This window comes from Ursus americanus, chromosome 14, assembly GCF_024610735.1.
Source record: "Ursus americanus isolate L20-20 chromosome 14, mUrsAme1.1.p, whole genome shotgun sequence".
NCBI lineage: Eukaryota > Metazoa > Chordata > Mammalia > Carnivora > Ursidae > Ursus > Ursus americanus.
This window is the reverse complement of record NC_142140.1, coordinates 48,212,197-48,227,672: the sequence shown is the minus strand read 5'-3', so window position 1 is coordinate 48,227,672 and position 15,476 is coordinate 48,212,197. Positions and strand designations below refer to the sequence as shown.

The following is a 15,476-nucleotide window of genomic DNA, read 5'->3' as shown; positions in this document are numbered from 1 at the left end:
TGTTTTCCAACTAAATTGAAATGCAGCTTTGTCACATATTAAATGTCCATATATAATGAGACCTAACTCCTGATTCAGTCAACACACATTAAAAGAGCATCAGCTATGTCCAGAAATTTCTGAATACGTTTTTATTTCAGGGTCTTGGGGCATTTTATCATTTGTCCGTGTTGATTTTGTGGAATTCCTGCTCCTGTAGATCCTGTTTCCTGTTTCGTTCTCTAAACTCCCTTCATGGTACTGAGTCTGCTCCTTTTAACTTCATTTTAGCTCCTCTGTCATTCTTTGTATTTCATAATGTTTCATTTTCTTGAATTTGTTTCTATACAAGTGCATATACATTCATACCCACAAGGAAAAAGATGAATAGTGCAGGGGAAGTCCCTGTTCCTTTGGTCCTTACATCAGAGTGACAGACAAGAGTGCAGTGAGATAAACGTGAGTCCAAAATACTGTCTTCGGACAAGTCACATGAAGAGTATTCAGAGTAAGAGGAGAGACTGCCAGGGTATGTCTAAGACTTTACAGAGTCTGGGGAGGCCTTTGCATTGTGGACAAGGAACAGAACCATGAGTAATTGTGCTCCTGAATTTCTCAAGAAAGTGACTAAAACCCAAAGCCTAAGAATAAGAAATAAACCAAAAAAAGATGTCACATGAACAGTGTTAAAGGGGCTCACCTCATCCTCTATTGGACCAAATAAAAACCAATTGTTCCCGTAAATATGAAAAAAAGCACAGGAAAAACAAGTCTAAGGTATCTGCTACCTGATAATAAAAATGCCCAAATATTTGGTGTGTTGGCTTATTCTCTTTACTCATTATTCTCTTGTGATGGTCAATCTGTAAGGTGTTTCATATCATAAAGATGTCACTGCTTTGTGTTTTGGACAAATTTATTTATTTATTTTAAAGATTATTTATTTATTTATTTGTTTATTTATTTATCTATCTATCTATTTGACAAAGAGAGAGCAAAGGAGGCAGAAAGGCAGGCAGAGGGAGAGGAGAGGCAGGCTCCCCGCTGAGCAGAGAGCCGGACTTGGGGCTTGATCCCAGGACCCTGGGATCATATCCTGTGCTGAAGGCAGAAGCCTAACTGACTGAGACACCCAGGCACCCCAAGAACAAATTTGTTTTTGCTCTTTTATTATTTTTGCAGGGTATAAATGGGATAAAAGCATGATGGGATGCCAGCAGAACAAAAGAAGACTTCCTTCCTCACAGTCTCTCAGGACAACTGAGCTTATTAGTTCATTTTACTCCTAAGTCCATCTCATTTCTCCCCCACCTGCTCTCTCTGTTTATTGAACACAATGATTTATATTTCTTTACAGACAGGTCAGAAAGTGGCCATTCCAAAATGGAGCCCCAAGATGATTTGTCCCTGGGTTGCTACAAATAGGAATTTCTGGGTACTATGTCTACATTCCTTATGGGAAAGGTAATATGATGTGTATGCATTCATTTCTTAAACAGTGTGTTGAAGCGAGTAGAGGGGAAGTGAGAAAGACGTAGAAGTAACACACACCAGGAGGATGTGGTGTGCTGTGTTGTGTGTATGTGACAGTGTGTATGTGTGTATATGTGTCTGTGCACATACAAGTGGGCACCTTGGTGAGTGACAACAGTCCTCAGAGCAGGGATACTTGGCTCCTCTATTACAAGCTGACCCTTATAATTCGTCGGCCAAACTCAATCAACAGATGATATTAAGGAGGGATGTACGATTGACAGGACACTATTGCAATAAGATCATAAAGTGCAAGAAGTACATAGTGTGGACGAGGAAGTCCCTGTGTGTTGAACTTTAGGCAGCTATGAGGCCACATGTTTCTAGGAATTTCACTGCCACCACCTCTTATCAATCTCCCTCTTATCCATTCCCCTCAACACACTGACTTCCTTCTGAGCCTTGATTTTCTGACAGAAGCAGGTCCTCAGGGACTCTGCACTGGCCTTTCCCTCTGCCAATTAGACCTCCTGTCTTCCACGCTCTATTCCTTGAGGTCTCTGTTCAAATGTCACCTTCTTACCCAATCTTGACTGAACACCCAACCTAACACCCCACCCACTCTATAACCACCAGTGAATTGTAGGGGCTTTTGCTATTTGACACCCTCTATTTTATGACTAGGAGTTCCTGAAACATGGGTGACACTCCATATATTCCTCAGATGCATGAATAATTTCTTATCAAACTGTATAGTACCTGACCTATGGGGAAATCTGATAGTGGGATGGAAATTCCTAAACAGAAGAAGTGGGAAAACCCTCAAGGGGCCCAGATCCATTCAAAAATATTGAAATTAGTTTCTTGACAGGAAAATATATATTGTAGCATTTCCAGAATTTGAGAATTGTGCATTTGTGTGAAAATTAGTCATGTTATTTTCTCCTGTGCTGGTAGTCACCTCCACCACATGGACCCAGGAAACAATACAGGAATTTCAGAGTTCCAGCTTCTGGGATTTTCAGAAAAACCAGAACTGCAGCCCCTCCTATTTGGGCTTTTCCTCTCCATGTACCTGATCACTGTGTTTGGAAACCTGCTTCTCATCCTGGCCGTCAGCTCTGACTCCCACCTCCACACTCCCATGTACTTCTTCCTGGCCAACCTGTCCTTTGTAGACATCTGTTTCACTTCCACCACCGTCCCCAAGATGCTGTGGAACATCCAGACTCAGAACAAAGTGATCACTTACAAAGGCTGCCTCAGCGAGATGTATTTTTTCATGCTTTTTGCAGGATTAGATGTCTTTCTCCTGACTGTGATGGCCTATGACCGCTTTGTGGCCATCTGTCACCCCCTGCACTACGTGGTCATCATGAACCCCCAGCTCTGTGGACTGCTGGTTCTGGTGTCCTGGATCATAAGTGTCCTGCATTCCCTGTTACAAACCTCAATGGTGCTATGGCTGTCCTTCTGTACAGAGATGGAAATCCCCCACTTTTTCTGTGAACTCAATCAGATGATCCAACATGCATGTTCTGACAACTCTCTCAATAACATGGTGCTATATTTTGCAGCTATGTTGCTGGTTGGTAGTCCCTTTTTGGGGATCCATTACACTTACTCTGAGATAGTTTCCACCATACTAGGAATATCATCAGCCCAGGGCAAGTATAAAGCATTTTCCACCTGTGCATCTCACCTGTCGGTTGTCTCCTTATTTTATTGTACCAGCCTAGGAGTGTACCTTAGCTCTGCTGCTCCCCAGAGCTCCCAGGCAAGTGCAGTGGCCTCGGTGATGTACACAGTGGTCACGCCCATGCTGAACCCCTTCATCTACAGCCTGAGGAACAGAGACATAAAGAGGGCTCTGATGAGATTCTCTGGGATGGCATCTCTGAAAGGGACAATCATCCTGGAGCTGAAGAAGTGCCCATGACGGCAGGGCCCAAAGCCTCAGCCAAATTTTGAGGTTCTTTGGTCAGATTGTGGAATTAGAACATGCCTCTTCTATTTTTTACCTGGAATTTTAATTTTTTTTATTTCAACCTCTCTGCATAATTTACATAATTCACTTTATTAAGCTTCGTGATAATGTTCATACCCAAGCGATCTTTCCTTTGTCATTTTCCTACTCTCTCAATGTCATTCCTAACCTCAGATGTGAACTATTTGGACATTCTCACTTATTCAAAAGATGACATGAATCTGATAAGAATAAGTTCTTCTTGAACAAAGTGTATCAGAGTGAGTATTATTTCTTTAGTTTGAATACTGAATACTGAATACTACTTCTGTGGAAAATCTACTCTTGGCCACCACAGCTGTTTATGTAAGTTTATAATAGAGAAAAATCTGAGACCATGTGCTTCACTCTTGTGAACAGCATTCCTTTGTATCTCACTACCTTCACTGCTCTTCCTGAGAATGCAGACTTTGACGTATTGGTGGTTTTAGCTGATCATGGGGATTTTTCTACACATTAGGATCCTGTTATTAAACAGCTTATGTCCACCATGTCTCCCATAGTCATTGGAAAAATAAATGATAATAAAATACAAATCTCCAAGTGGAATCTGCACTGGAAGACAAATATGGAAAAAAAAATAGATTGATAGAACATGGCCTTAGAATCACACTTGACTTCAAGAATGATGAAGCAAAATATTAAAGCACACATTTATTGTTATGCAAAATACTTCTTTCTCAGGCACTTCATCTACCTATTGAATTATGGCGTATCAGATTCCATCTGGAAGGTGTATTCCTTACGATGAAAGACTGGTGGCATGTTGGGGGTTTTATTAAATTATTTTCTGGATTCTGGTTGAAAATTTCCAGTGCTCCATATAAATATGATTCCTTCCATTTCCCTAAATGTATTATCTCCCACTCATTTGAAATTTTGCCGTAACCTCTAAATGGACAGCAAGAGAACAGCATCAGTATCATCCACTGTATACATATCATCCTCATAACCACAGGATGACTCACCCGCAGGCTTGGATTCCTGTGCAGGTGTATGATTCAGAGGCACGAGGTTTGGACACACATGCATGTCCTTCCACACTTTCCATGTTACCTCAAAGGGGCCTCAATGGAGTCATTTTTTAATACAGTTTCCTGAGATAAACTTGAAGAACAGAGTAATCATGAAGCATACCCTCAAGTACCAGAACAAATGCTTAGAATAAAAAAAATCAGATTATTACAAATGCCAGGAGTTCTGCCTGATTTGATTGTTATGCCAGTTAGCTATTGCTGCATACAAAGCAACCTAAGATAAGATGGCTTATTATAACATCTTTATTATGCAAGGGATTGCAGGGTAAGGAGTTGTTCTGATCTCTGCAGGGCTCCTCATGAGTCCTTAATCTGGTGCAAATGTATAGATTAATTTCTTTTTGTTTTTGTTTCTGTTTTTTAAAGATTTTATTTATTTGCCAAAGACATAGAGACAGAGAGAGACCACAAGCAGGGGAACCAGAAGGCAGAGGGAGAAGCAGGCTCCCCACTGAGCAGGGAGCCTGATGTGGGACTCTATCCCAGGACCCTGGGATCATGACCTGAGTGGAAGGCAGACACTCAACCAACTGAGCCACCCGGGTGCCCCTACAGAGTATGTTTCTAAGGCTCATGCATGAGGTGTGTGGCTGAAGTGGTCTTCTGTCTTGAATCAATTAATGACACTTTACTCCTTTACTCCTTTTATATATGTAAGCCAATCTCCTAGTTTACCAAAAAATGAGTTTATCAAATGTGAATTATCTTAAATCAATTCCACTATTTTAACATCCTTTGCTTTTTCACAGTTGGGAGAGAGCTCTCCCATCCCGTTAGGTATTACTCAGCTAACTGGGTTCCAGACCCAGTAGAATTTCAAATTTTAATTAATTTATTGGAGAATTATTACATGTGATAAACTGTGCATATTTGAAGTGTACAACTTTAGGAATTGAAAGAGTTATTGAAAAATCATGGGTGCATACTGCATGGCTTCATTTCCATGGAACTCCAGAAGGTGCACAGTAAACTCTACGAGCTCCTTATGCAATTGTTAGGGTGTAATCCCTTAGCCTTCGTTATCTTCTGAAGGCATTGTGGAATCATAAACATAACTTCAAGGGATGTTGTAAGGCTAGATGAAGTGTGTGGAAATACTTTGTTGGGTCCGAAGGATGTTCAACACTAAGGGTTGTGTGTATGCAAATATACGTATATTCATGTACATTTTATTTCAAGAAAATATACTCACATGCATATTTGTATGTGCACAAGAATCATAGCCCTCTCTGTAGCCCATTATAAACTATCTATGGTATTGAAAGAAAGCTTGAGAGAAACTCATAAAGAAGTGAAAAGATTGAATGTTCCCATTCGCATGAAATTTTAGGAATATAGATATTTAGACAAACAATTTAGAGTACAACAGCTGGCCTTAATGCTCACAATGAATCGATTTTCCTATCTGAATGCCCAGAGTCCTAATTACAGAACTACATGCACATTTATGCAAGGAGCAATTCTCTGTACCAGCTAATAGGGCTGAAATGACTCCAAAATAACTTTAGATTTTTCTTCTACGTAAGGTAGGGTTTCAACACAAAATGCCATTACCCAAGGAAGCTAAGTGAATGAATTGAGGGGTGTAATTCAGTTTCTTCAAAGAAATTTTATTGGAGAAACGTCTTTGTTACTTTCTTTGGCTGCTATCAGCAATGACCACACTGAGGGTTTAAAAGAAACAAATTGGTGTGCTTCCAGTTCTGGAGGTCAAAGTGACAATGAATATATTGGGCTAAAATCAAGATGACTGTGCCGGGCACATAGTAAACTCCCACCTAGTTACATGATTCTGGGTGACCAATTTTTCTTCACAAAAACGCAAGTCTTTATCTACTTGGCTCCCCAAAATGGTCCTCATTAGAGTCGCTTTTTACCAGTTATCCATGATAAACTTGAATAACAGAATAATCAAGAATGTCACTGCATATCAAGCCAACTGGAAAGTGAATGATCTGCTGTAATGTCTTTATTATCAAGTGGAATTGTATGATGATGAGTTGTTTAAATACCTCTTGGTCTCCTTAAGAGTCTTGAGTCAGCTGTGCATTAGCCGAGGGGGCTCTGAGATCTTGCCAGGGCATTTTAATATACTTGGGGACTGGCTAGCTAGCTGTGGCTGATCCAGGGTGGCCTTGGTTTGGACAACTGGCCTCTGCTCCACATGTGCTCACTTCCTCTGGCAGTCTACCTGGCTTAATTCACTTTTTGGAGACAGAGTTCCAAGGCAGAGCAGAGAAATGCACCAAGGCTGTAAGGTCACTCCCATCATACCCTGCTGGCCATAGCACATAAATATCCTAATCCAGCCCAAATGAAAGGTGGAAGAATAGTCTCTACCACCTGATGGGGAGTGCTGCACACATTGCCAAAGACATGGCTGCAGAGAAAGATGGGGATCTGGGGCCATCGCAGCAAACAGTCTCTCATTGGTGTAAATTTCAATTTGAAGCATTTCATTTCCCCTTCTAACCTTCAGCAGTGGAATGATCTCTGAGAAGACAGTGAGACTGAATCATGTGTCCACTGGACAGTTATGGAAATTATACTTCAAAAGGCCAGGCTTCCCTCCAAATGTAAATATTTCCTCTCTGCCCCTTGCCTCTAGATCACCATTCCTAATCTAGGAAAAGATCAAAGAAATAAAAGTTTTTCTTTCCAGATTCCTCAGAGAGACCAGGGAACTTGTATCTAACTCACTGATTCATGGAGCTAAGAACTGTTGTATCACTGATGATATCTTCCTGGAATCCTTATGTAGGTACTGTTTTCCTATTGATTGATCTTCCCAGTGACATATTGAAAATAGTTTTCATCCTGGTAACTGTGTTTTATATTTTATAGGGAGGGTTCTGCTGGAAGGAGGTGACATTTGAAATACAAATAGAAGACAGAGACAATGGAATATTTTTTCTTAATTTATCCAGTTTTATTGAGATGTAATTGACATATAAAATTGTGATTGGTGATTTCATATACATATACACTGTGAAATGATTTCAATAGTCAGTGAATACATCCATCACTTCACAGGGTTACCATTTCTTTTTGTTGTAAGAACATTTACTATGCACTCTGCTAGCAACATGCAAGTTACAACAAATTTAGTTAACCATTATGACCATGTTGTATATTACGTTCCCTGAACTTATTCATATTATAACAGAAGGTTTGTAGGCTTTCACCAGCATCTTCTCTTTTCCCCAAACCCCAGCCACCAGCAAATATCAAACTACTCTCTGTGTTTTCTATGAGTTCAGGATTTTGTATTTAACATGTAAGTGAGATCATATACTATTTGTCTTTCTCTGTCTGATTATTTCATTGACCCTAATGCCTTCAAGGTCCATCCTTGTTTTAACAGAAAAAAGGTGGTCTTTTTTTTTTTTTGGTAGAATTCCATTGTACGAATATGCCTACATTATTAACTCACCTGTCAATGGATACCGGGCTGTTTCCATATGTTGACTATCGTGAAACGCTGCCCTGAATATAAGGGTAGAGAAATCTGAGATATTCACAAATATATGGGGATTAAATCACACTGACTGTGGATGGCTGATGGGTTAAAGAAGAAACCATAAAAGACATTTAAAAAATTGAATCAAATGCAAATTGAAACACAGCCTATCAGAGCTAATGGGATGTTGAAAAGGCAGCTCTAAAAGGGAAGTTTACAGCAATAAATGGCTGTGTTAAAAAATAAAAGATCTTAAGTCAATAATCTCACTTTATGTTTCAAAGAGCTAGAAAAAGAAGAGCAAACTAAGTCCAAAGCAGCAGAGGGAAAGAAATAATAAATATCAGAGCATACAGAAATGATATATAGACCAGAAAACCATTAGAAAATATTAACAAAGATAAGAGCCAAGTTTTTGAAAAGCTAAGCAAAATTGACAAAACTTTAGTTAGACCAAAGAAAAGGGGTAAGGGAGAAGATGCAAAACTATAAAAGCAACGGCAGGATGCCTGGCTGGCTCAGTTAATTCTGAGTTAAGTCTGTAAGTCAGTTAGGTCTGACTCTTGGTTTCCACTCAGGCCATGATCTCCAGGTCCTGGGATGGAGCCCCATGTCTGGCTCCCAGCTCAGCAGGGGGTCTGTTTCTACCTCTCCTTCTGCCTCTCCCCCTGCTTGTGCTCTCTCTGCCTCTCTCTCTCTTTCAAATGAAAAAATAAAATCTTAATAAAAAAGAAAATCATAGACAAATATCCCTGATGAACATAGACACAACATTTTTGAAAAAAAATATTCGCAAAATTAATTTAAACATATTGAAGAGAATATATACACCACAATCAAATGGTACTTACCCCTGGGATAGAAGGATGGTTCAAATAAAGCAAGTCAGTAATTGTGCTATACTCCATTAATATAATGAAATATAACAATCATATGATCATCTCAACACATGTGGAAAAGGTTTTGACAAAAACAACATCCTTTCGTGAGATAAAAAAAAAAAACTTCAACAAACAGGGTATAGGAACCATATATGACAAACCTACAATAACATTGTACTCAAATGTTTAATGGTTAGAAAACTTTTACTCTGAGATCAATAACAAGACAAGGGTGTCCACTATCACCACTCCTATCTAAGGTAATACTGGAGGTCCAAGCTAGAGCCACCTGGCAAGATAAATAAATAAAAGGCATCCAAATCAGAAAGAAAGAGAAAGAAAGAAAGAAGAAAGAAAGAAGAAAGAAAGAAAGAAAGAAAGAAAGAAAGAAAGAAAGAAAGAAAGAAGAAAGAAAAAAGTTTATTGTGTCCAATTTGGTGGAGTGAAATTTTTCACAACGGTCTCCTATATAATATATATATATATATATATATATATATATATATATATATATATATATATATATATATATTGAACTAAATATAGAAAATCCTGCTTACTCAACCCTTAAGAACACATTCACCTTGATGAGAACAGAGGTGTGTGTAGAATTGTTGAATCACTATATTATACTGTACTATATTGTTCTGTACATTGACTTTGTGTCCTGTAGCAATAAAACTTTACTAAATTGAAAATTACATTTCTGGAAGACCTTTTGCAGAGGTGGCCCCCATTCACCACTTATCTCTGTATCCTTGTACTTGGCAATGTGACTGTGAAGCTCCTCACATTCAGAGGTGGAGTCTATTTCTCGAGCTTTGGATCTGGACTGAACTAACATTTTATTTGCCTTGACTAATAGTGTATGAAAGTGATAGGGTGCTTCAAGGGGCCTTCGTGTGTTTCTGCTGCTCTCTGGAGCCCTGCCTCTGCCATGCATACAAGTCCAGTCTAGCCTGCTGTAGGAGGAGACAACATGTGGAGCAGAGCCCAGTTGCTCTAACGATGGCCAACCTAGACCAGCCTATCACCAGCAAGCCCCCAAATGTGAGAACACATCCAGGATTAGCAGAGCATTTCCAGCTGACCCAGAGCTGACAGCAACTCATGAGGACACCAGAAGAGACCAGGGGACTTCCCCATCATAGACTCCCATGTGATTTAAAAAAAAAAGTATTGTCTTATAGTGTTTCCTTTTGGTATGGCTTGTTATACAGCAATAGCTGACTGATACAACAATCAATGTAAACAGAACTGAGAATATTAAAAATAATCTATTGCTTCTTATTTTCAACATTTGTTCTGATATTTGAAAGGAGTATTCGTAATGGCCTGGTTATTCTCATTTATTTCAGATAACTTTGCTAAAAATGACACCATTGAGATTCCCAACCAGGTATCAGAGTTTAGAAAGACCAATATGTTTGTTTTTGCAGGAATAACTTGTGGGACCTCAGTCACAAGTTTCCATACCCAGAGCATTTTTGGGCAATTCCAGCTGTTGTCTGAGTCATCCTTTGATCATAGGATTGAAGAAAGTTTAGAGCATAAAAAAGATAAAGAAATTAATGATAGAGTGAATACACTTATCATTCACTCACTCACACCATAACATTTATGACAGCATTTGTAAACATTTTTAAAGGAGGAGTTACCAAGTTTAGGGCAGTGGAAGGAGTAATGTTTGAAGACATCATTGGAAATTTTCAAAGAGAAACAGCAAAATCCTCCAATTAAATAATATAAAGTCTGCCACTAAATTCTCACTACAATTAATAAAACCCTCTAAACATGGACACCAAAGAACCCACACTTCAGTAGATGAGTAGGTGAACATCACCAAAGACACGTTTTCCGCAAAAAAAAAAAAAAAAAAAAAAAAAAAAATATATATATATATATATATATATATATATATATATATATATATATATATATGGCTTGGTAGAAAATTTTTACTTGATCATGTCTCAGGTCTTCTCTGATACCAAGCCCATATTAAGTCACTTTGTTTATGCAAATTGGTCTTTCTGTAGATTACACTTGAAGGGTGTTTGCATAAGCAATTTCTGCCTTACTCTTCTGTGCCAGGGATACTGCAGCTGCTGAGCTGATAAGAGAACAAGATCGTAATGACGATCACAAAGCCCCATGACTAGCTACAAAACGAACCAGTAGGCTAAAGTCTCTATTATCAGGGAGAGCATTTAAGGTAGTAACATAGAAAGGAATGGTAGACACAGAGTGAAAACCTGTGATCTCAGATGTTCCTCTAAAAATTCCCACAATAAAATTATAGAAATGCCTTCAGTTGTCAAATGTAGTTTATTTCATAAAACTAAGACAGTTCATCACTCCCTGAGGCAAATACAAATCCCTAAACTGTTTTGACTCATGATTCAGACTAAGTTTGGAAATTAAGAAAACAACAAGAAAATTGTTGGCTATCAGAAGGAGCAGAAAGTTTAATAAAGCAGTTGAACTTTAGAAAAATTGAATCTCCAGGAGACAAATAGATTAAGTTCTTCTTTCATGATATGATTAAAGAATCACAATTTCTGGCTGTTAAGCATTAAGCCTGCAATCAGAGGTACTTCTTAAAAAATGGCCCTTTAATGCCTTCCCCTTGAAAAATACATTTAGAGCCCTCTTTATGTCTCTGTTCCTCAGGCTGTAGATGAAGGGGTTCAGCATGGGGGTGACCACCGTGTACATCACCGAGGCCACTGCACTTGTGTGGGAGCTCTGGGGAGCAGCAGAGTTAAGGTACACTCCTAGGCTTGTACAAAAAAATAAGGAGACAACTGAGAGGTGAGATGCACAGGTGGAAAATGCTTTATAATTGCCCTGAGCTGATGATATTCTAAGTATGGAGCAAACTATCTTAAAGTAAGAGTAAAGAATCCCAGCAATAGGACCACCACCCAGCAGGATAGTTGCAAAGTACATCACCATGTTATTAAGAAAGGTGTCAGAACAGGCAAGTTGGATCACCTGACAAATTTCACAGAAGAAGTGGGGGATTTCCACCTCTGTACAGAAGGACAGCTGCAACACCATTAAGGTTTGTAACAAGGAATGCAGGACACTCATGATCCAGGACACCAGAACCAGCAGTCCACAGATCTGGGGGTTCATGGTGACCGTGTAGTGCAGGGGGTGACAGATGGCCACAAAGCAGTCATAAGCCATCACAGTCAGGAGGAAGTTGTCCAAAACTATGAAAAGTATGAAAAAGTACATCTGCATGATGCAGCTTTCATAAGTTATGACTTTTCTCTCTGTTTGTATATTCACCAGCATCTTGGGGACGGTGGTGGAGGTGAAACAGATGTCTACAAAGGACAGGTTGGCCAGGAAGAAGTACATGGGCGTGTGGAGGTGGGAGTCTGAGCTGACGGCCAGGATGATGAGCAGCTTTCCAAGGATGGTGACCAGGTACATGGACAGGAACAGCCCAAACAGGAAGGGCTCCAATTCTGGTTCCTCAGAAAATCCCAGAAGAAGAAATTCTGAAATTCGTGTATCATTCTCTAGTTCCATGTCATTGACATGACTACCAAAATAAGAGAGAAAGAGCAGGACACAATTATGCCTTACTAACCTGGCAGATATATTATTGTTTATATTCTACACTCAAGAAATTAATGTTTATATTTGTGTATGGAATATGATAAAAACACTACAAACTAGGAATAGAAGGAAACTATCTCAAGTTAACCCTTTTATGAAAAACCCACAGGAAATGTGATACTCGATGGCAAAATAGTGAACGTTGTTCCTGTATGATCAAGAACAAGGCAAGTATGCCTGTTTCCCTGACTGGTACTCAACATACCACTGGAAATTCTAAAGAGCAATTAAAGAAAGAAAAAGAAATGACAGGCATCCAAACTGGAAAGGAAGAAATACATTTATGTATGCAGACAGTGTGATCTTACATGTAGAAAGCCCTAGTGATTCCACAAAAATATTACTAGAAATAATAAATTAATTCAGCCATGTAACTGGTTACAAGGCCAACCCTCAAAAAATCAGTTGCATTTTTACATATGATCAGTGAACATATGAAAAGGAAATAAAATAATTATATTTTTGTGACATCTGCAAGAATGAGACTATCACCCCTGCCAGTCAGAATGGCTGATATAAAAGACAAGAAATAATAAGTGTTGGTGCAGAGGTGGGGAAGAGGGAACCCCTTACACTGCTGGTGGGAATGTAAACTGGTGTAGCCACTGTGGAAAACAGTATGGAGATTCCTCAAAAATTTAAAAATAGAACCACCCCATGGTCAAGTAATGCTGCTTTGCAAAGAAAATGAAACTCTAATTTGAAACCTATATGCACCCAATATCAATTGTTTCAATGTTTACAATTGTGAAGATATGGAAGCAGCCAAGTGTCCAGTGATAGATGAATGGATAAAGAAGATTGGTATGTGTACACACACACACACACACACACACACACACACACACACACTGGAATATTACTCAGCCATAAGAAAGAATGAGATCTTTCCTCCTGCAACAACATGGATGGATCTAGAGGGTGCTATATTAAGTGAAATAAATCAGACAAGGACAAATACTATGTGATCTCATTTATATGTATAATCTGAGAAACAGAACAAACAAACAGACAAATGCAGAGAACAAAGTGGTACTTGTGACAACGCAGTTGTGGGGGGAGTATTTAAAGGATATTAAGGGGTACAAATGAGATCTTGCCATTTGCAACAATATGGATGGATCTAGAGAGTATAATGTTAAGTGAAATCAGTCAGAGAAAGACAAATACCATATGATTTTACTCATATATGGAATTTAAGAAACAAAACAAATGAAGAAAGAAAAAAGAGACAAACAAAAAAATAAACTCTTAACAATAGAGAACTAACTGCTGGTTAACCAGAGGGACAGTGGTGGGGATATGGGTGACATAGGTGAAGGGGATTAACAGTACACTTATGATGAGCACTCGGTAATGTATAAAATGGTTGATCACTATATTGGACACCCGAAACTAATATAATACTGAGTGTCAATTATACTGAAATTAAAAAATAAAATTTTAAATATAAAAAATCCCAAGTCCTTAAAATTACCCCCCCAAAAAATCCCCAAAATAATTATTTAAAAAACCACATAAAATCTATAGGCAAAACCATCTTAATTAAGGAAAGAAACAGAGAAGGAAGAAGTTATACATTAAGTAATAGAATTTAAAACATTTTTATAGCCAAAATATCTCCATAGAATTCAACAGAGAAAGAATCATCTGTGGGGGCACCTGCGTGGATCACTTAGTTAAGCCTGTGACTCTTTATTTCAGCTCAGGTCTGATCTTGGAGTCATGAGATTGAGCCCCAGGTCAGGCTCTGTGCTGGGTATGAAACCTGCTTAATGTTCTCCCCCTCTCCCTCTGACATTGTCCCTCCTCATTAGGGTGCTCTTTCTCTCTCTCTCTTTCTCGCTCTCTCTCTCTCTCGCATACCCATACATTATATGCCCATTTTCTACAGTTTTCAGCATTTCGACTGATGTTTCTAGAGAGAGAGAGAGAGAGACAATAATATGTAAACATTATTCGAAATGCTGAAACCTGTAGAAAATGGGCATATAATGTATGGGTATAATAATAATGAGCAAATCAAAATGGTGATCACATAGTGAATTTTGCACACACTCACTAATAGTTTAAGAAAACAACAAGAACATTAGGAGAAGGAAGGGAAAAATGAAGGGGGGGAAACAGAGGGGCAGAGGAACCATGAGAGACTATGGACTCTGGGAAACAAACTGAGGGTTTCAGAGGGGAGTGGGTGGGACTGGGTTAGCTCAGTGAAGGTTATTAAGGAGGGCACATGTTGTGATGAGCATTGGGTGTTCTACGCAAACAATGAGTCATGGAACACTACATCAAAAACTGAAGATGTACTGTATGGTGACTAATATAACATAATAATAAAAGATAAATAAAAAATAAAAAGAAAAAATAAAAGAAAAGAAAAACCAAGAAGAAATCCCTTCCACACCCATCAGCTTGTCAAAAATGTAAAGATCAAAAACTAGGGATGTACTGTATGTGACTAACATAATATAATAAAAAATATTATTATACAAAAAAATTTAAAGAGCTGTTACATCAATTGGGATTGGAACTTTTAAACAGGTAGAAAAGTGGTACTCTTTAATTTTCATTGCAGAGATGTGATGTGCTATACAGTTTTTGGGAAATAATCTGAAAACAACTATCAGAATTGAAAATATAGATATGCATTATTTACCTCAAGGTTTCTCATCTCAGCACTATTGACATTCAGGCCCAGATCATTCTCTGTGCTGGGGTTTGTCCTGGGCCTTGTAGGATGTTTAGAGCATCTCTGGCCTCTAGTGACACCTCCCTGTCTGACAGCCTAAAATGTCCCTGGACATTGCTCAATGTTCCCTGAAGGACAAAATTGATCCCAGTGGAGTACAAGCATTTTAACTGAATCTCAAAATATTTTTGTGTAATTGGTGTAACAGCAAGTTAATGAGAAAGAATATGAAAAATCCTCAAAAGTATAAATAACACAGCCATAGCCTGAAATATTATGGGATCACTGACAT

The 15,476-nt window shown here is 38.6% G+C and overlaps 2 protein-coding genes across 2 annotated transcripts; one reads left to right on the top strand and one right to left on the bottom strand.

Annotated features, from left to right (window-relative positions):
- The first annotated feature begins 2,422 nt into the window (after positions 1–2,422).
- Positions 2,423–3,391, top strand: LOC123785606 (olfactory receptor-like protein OLF4). The gene has a single exon (XM_045787437.1). It carries the CDS (start codon positions 2,423–2,425, stop codon positions 3,389–3,391), a length of 969 nt encoding a protein of 322 aa, XP_045643393.1.
- Positions 3,392–11,424: 8,033 nt separating this feature from the next.
- Positions 11,425–12,456, bottom strand: LOC123796731 (olfactory receptor-like protein OLF4). Its single transcript, XM_045804229.2, has one exon. It carries the CDS (start codon positions 12,400–12,402, stop codon positions 11,425–11,427), a length of 978 nt encoding a protein of 325 aa, XP_045660185.2. The 5' UTR covers positions 12,403–12,456.
- Between the last annotated feature and the right edge of the window lie 3,020 nt (positions 12,457–15,476).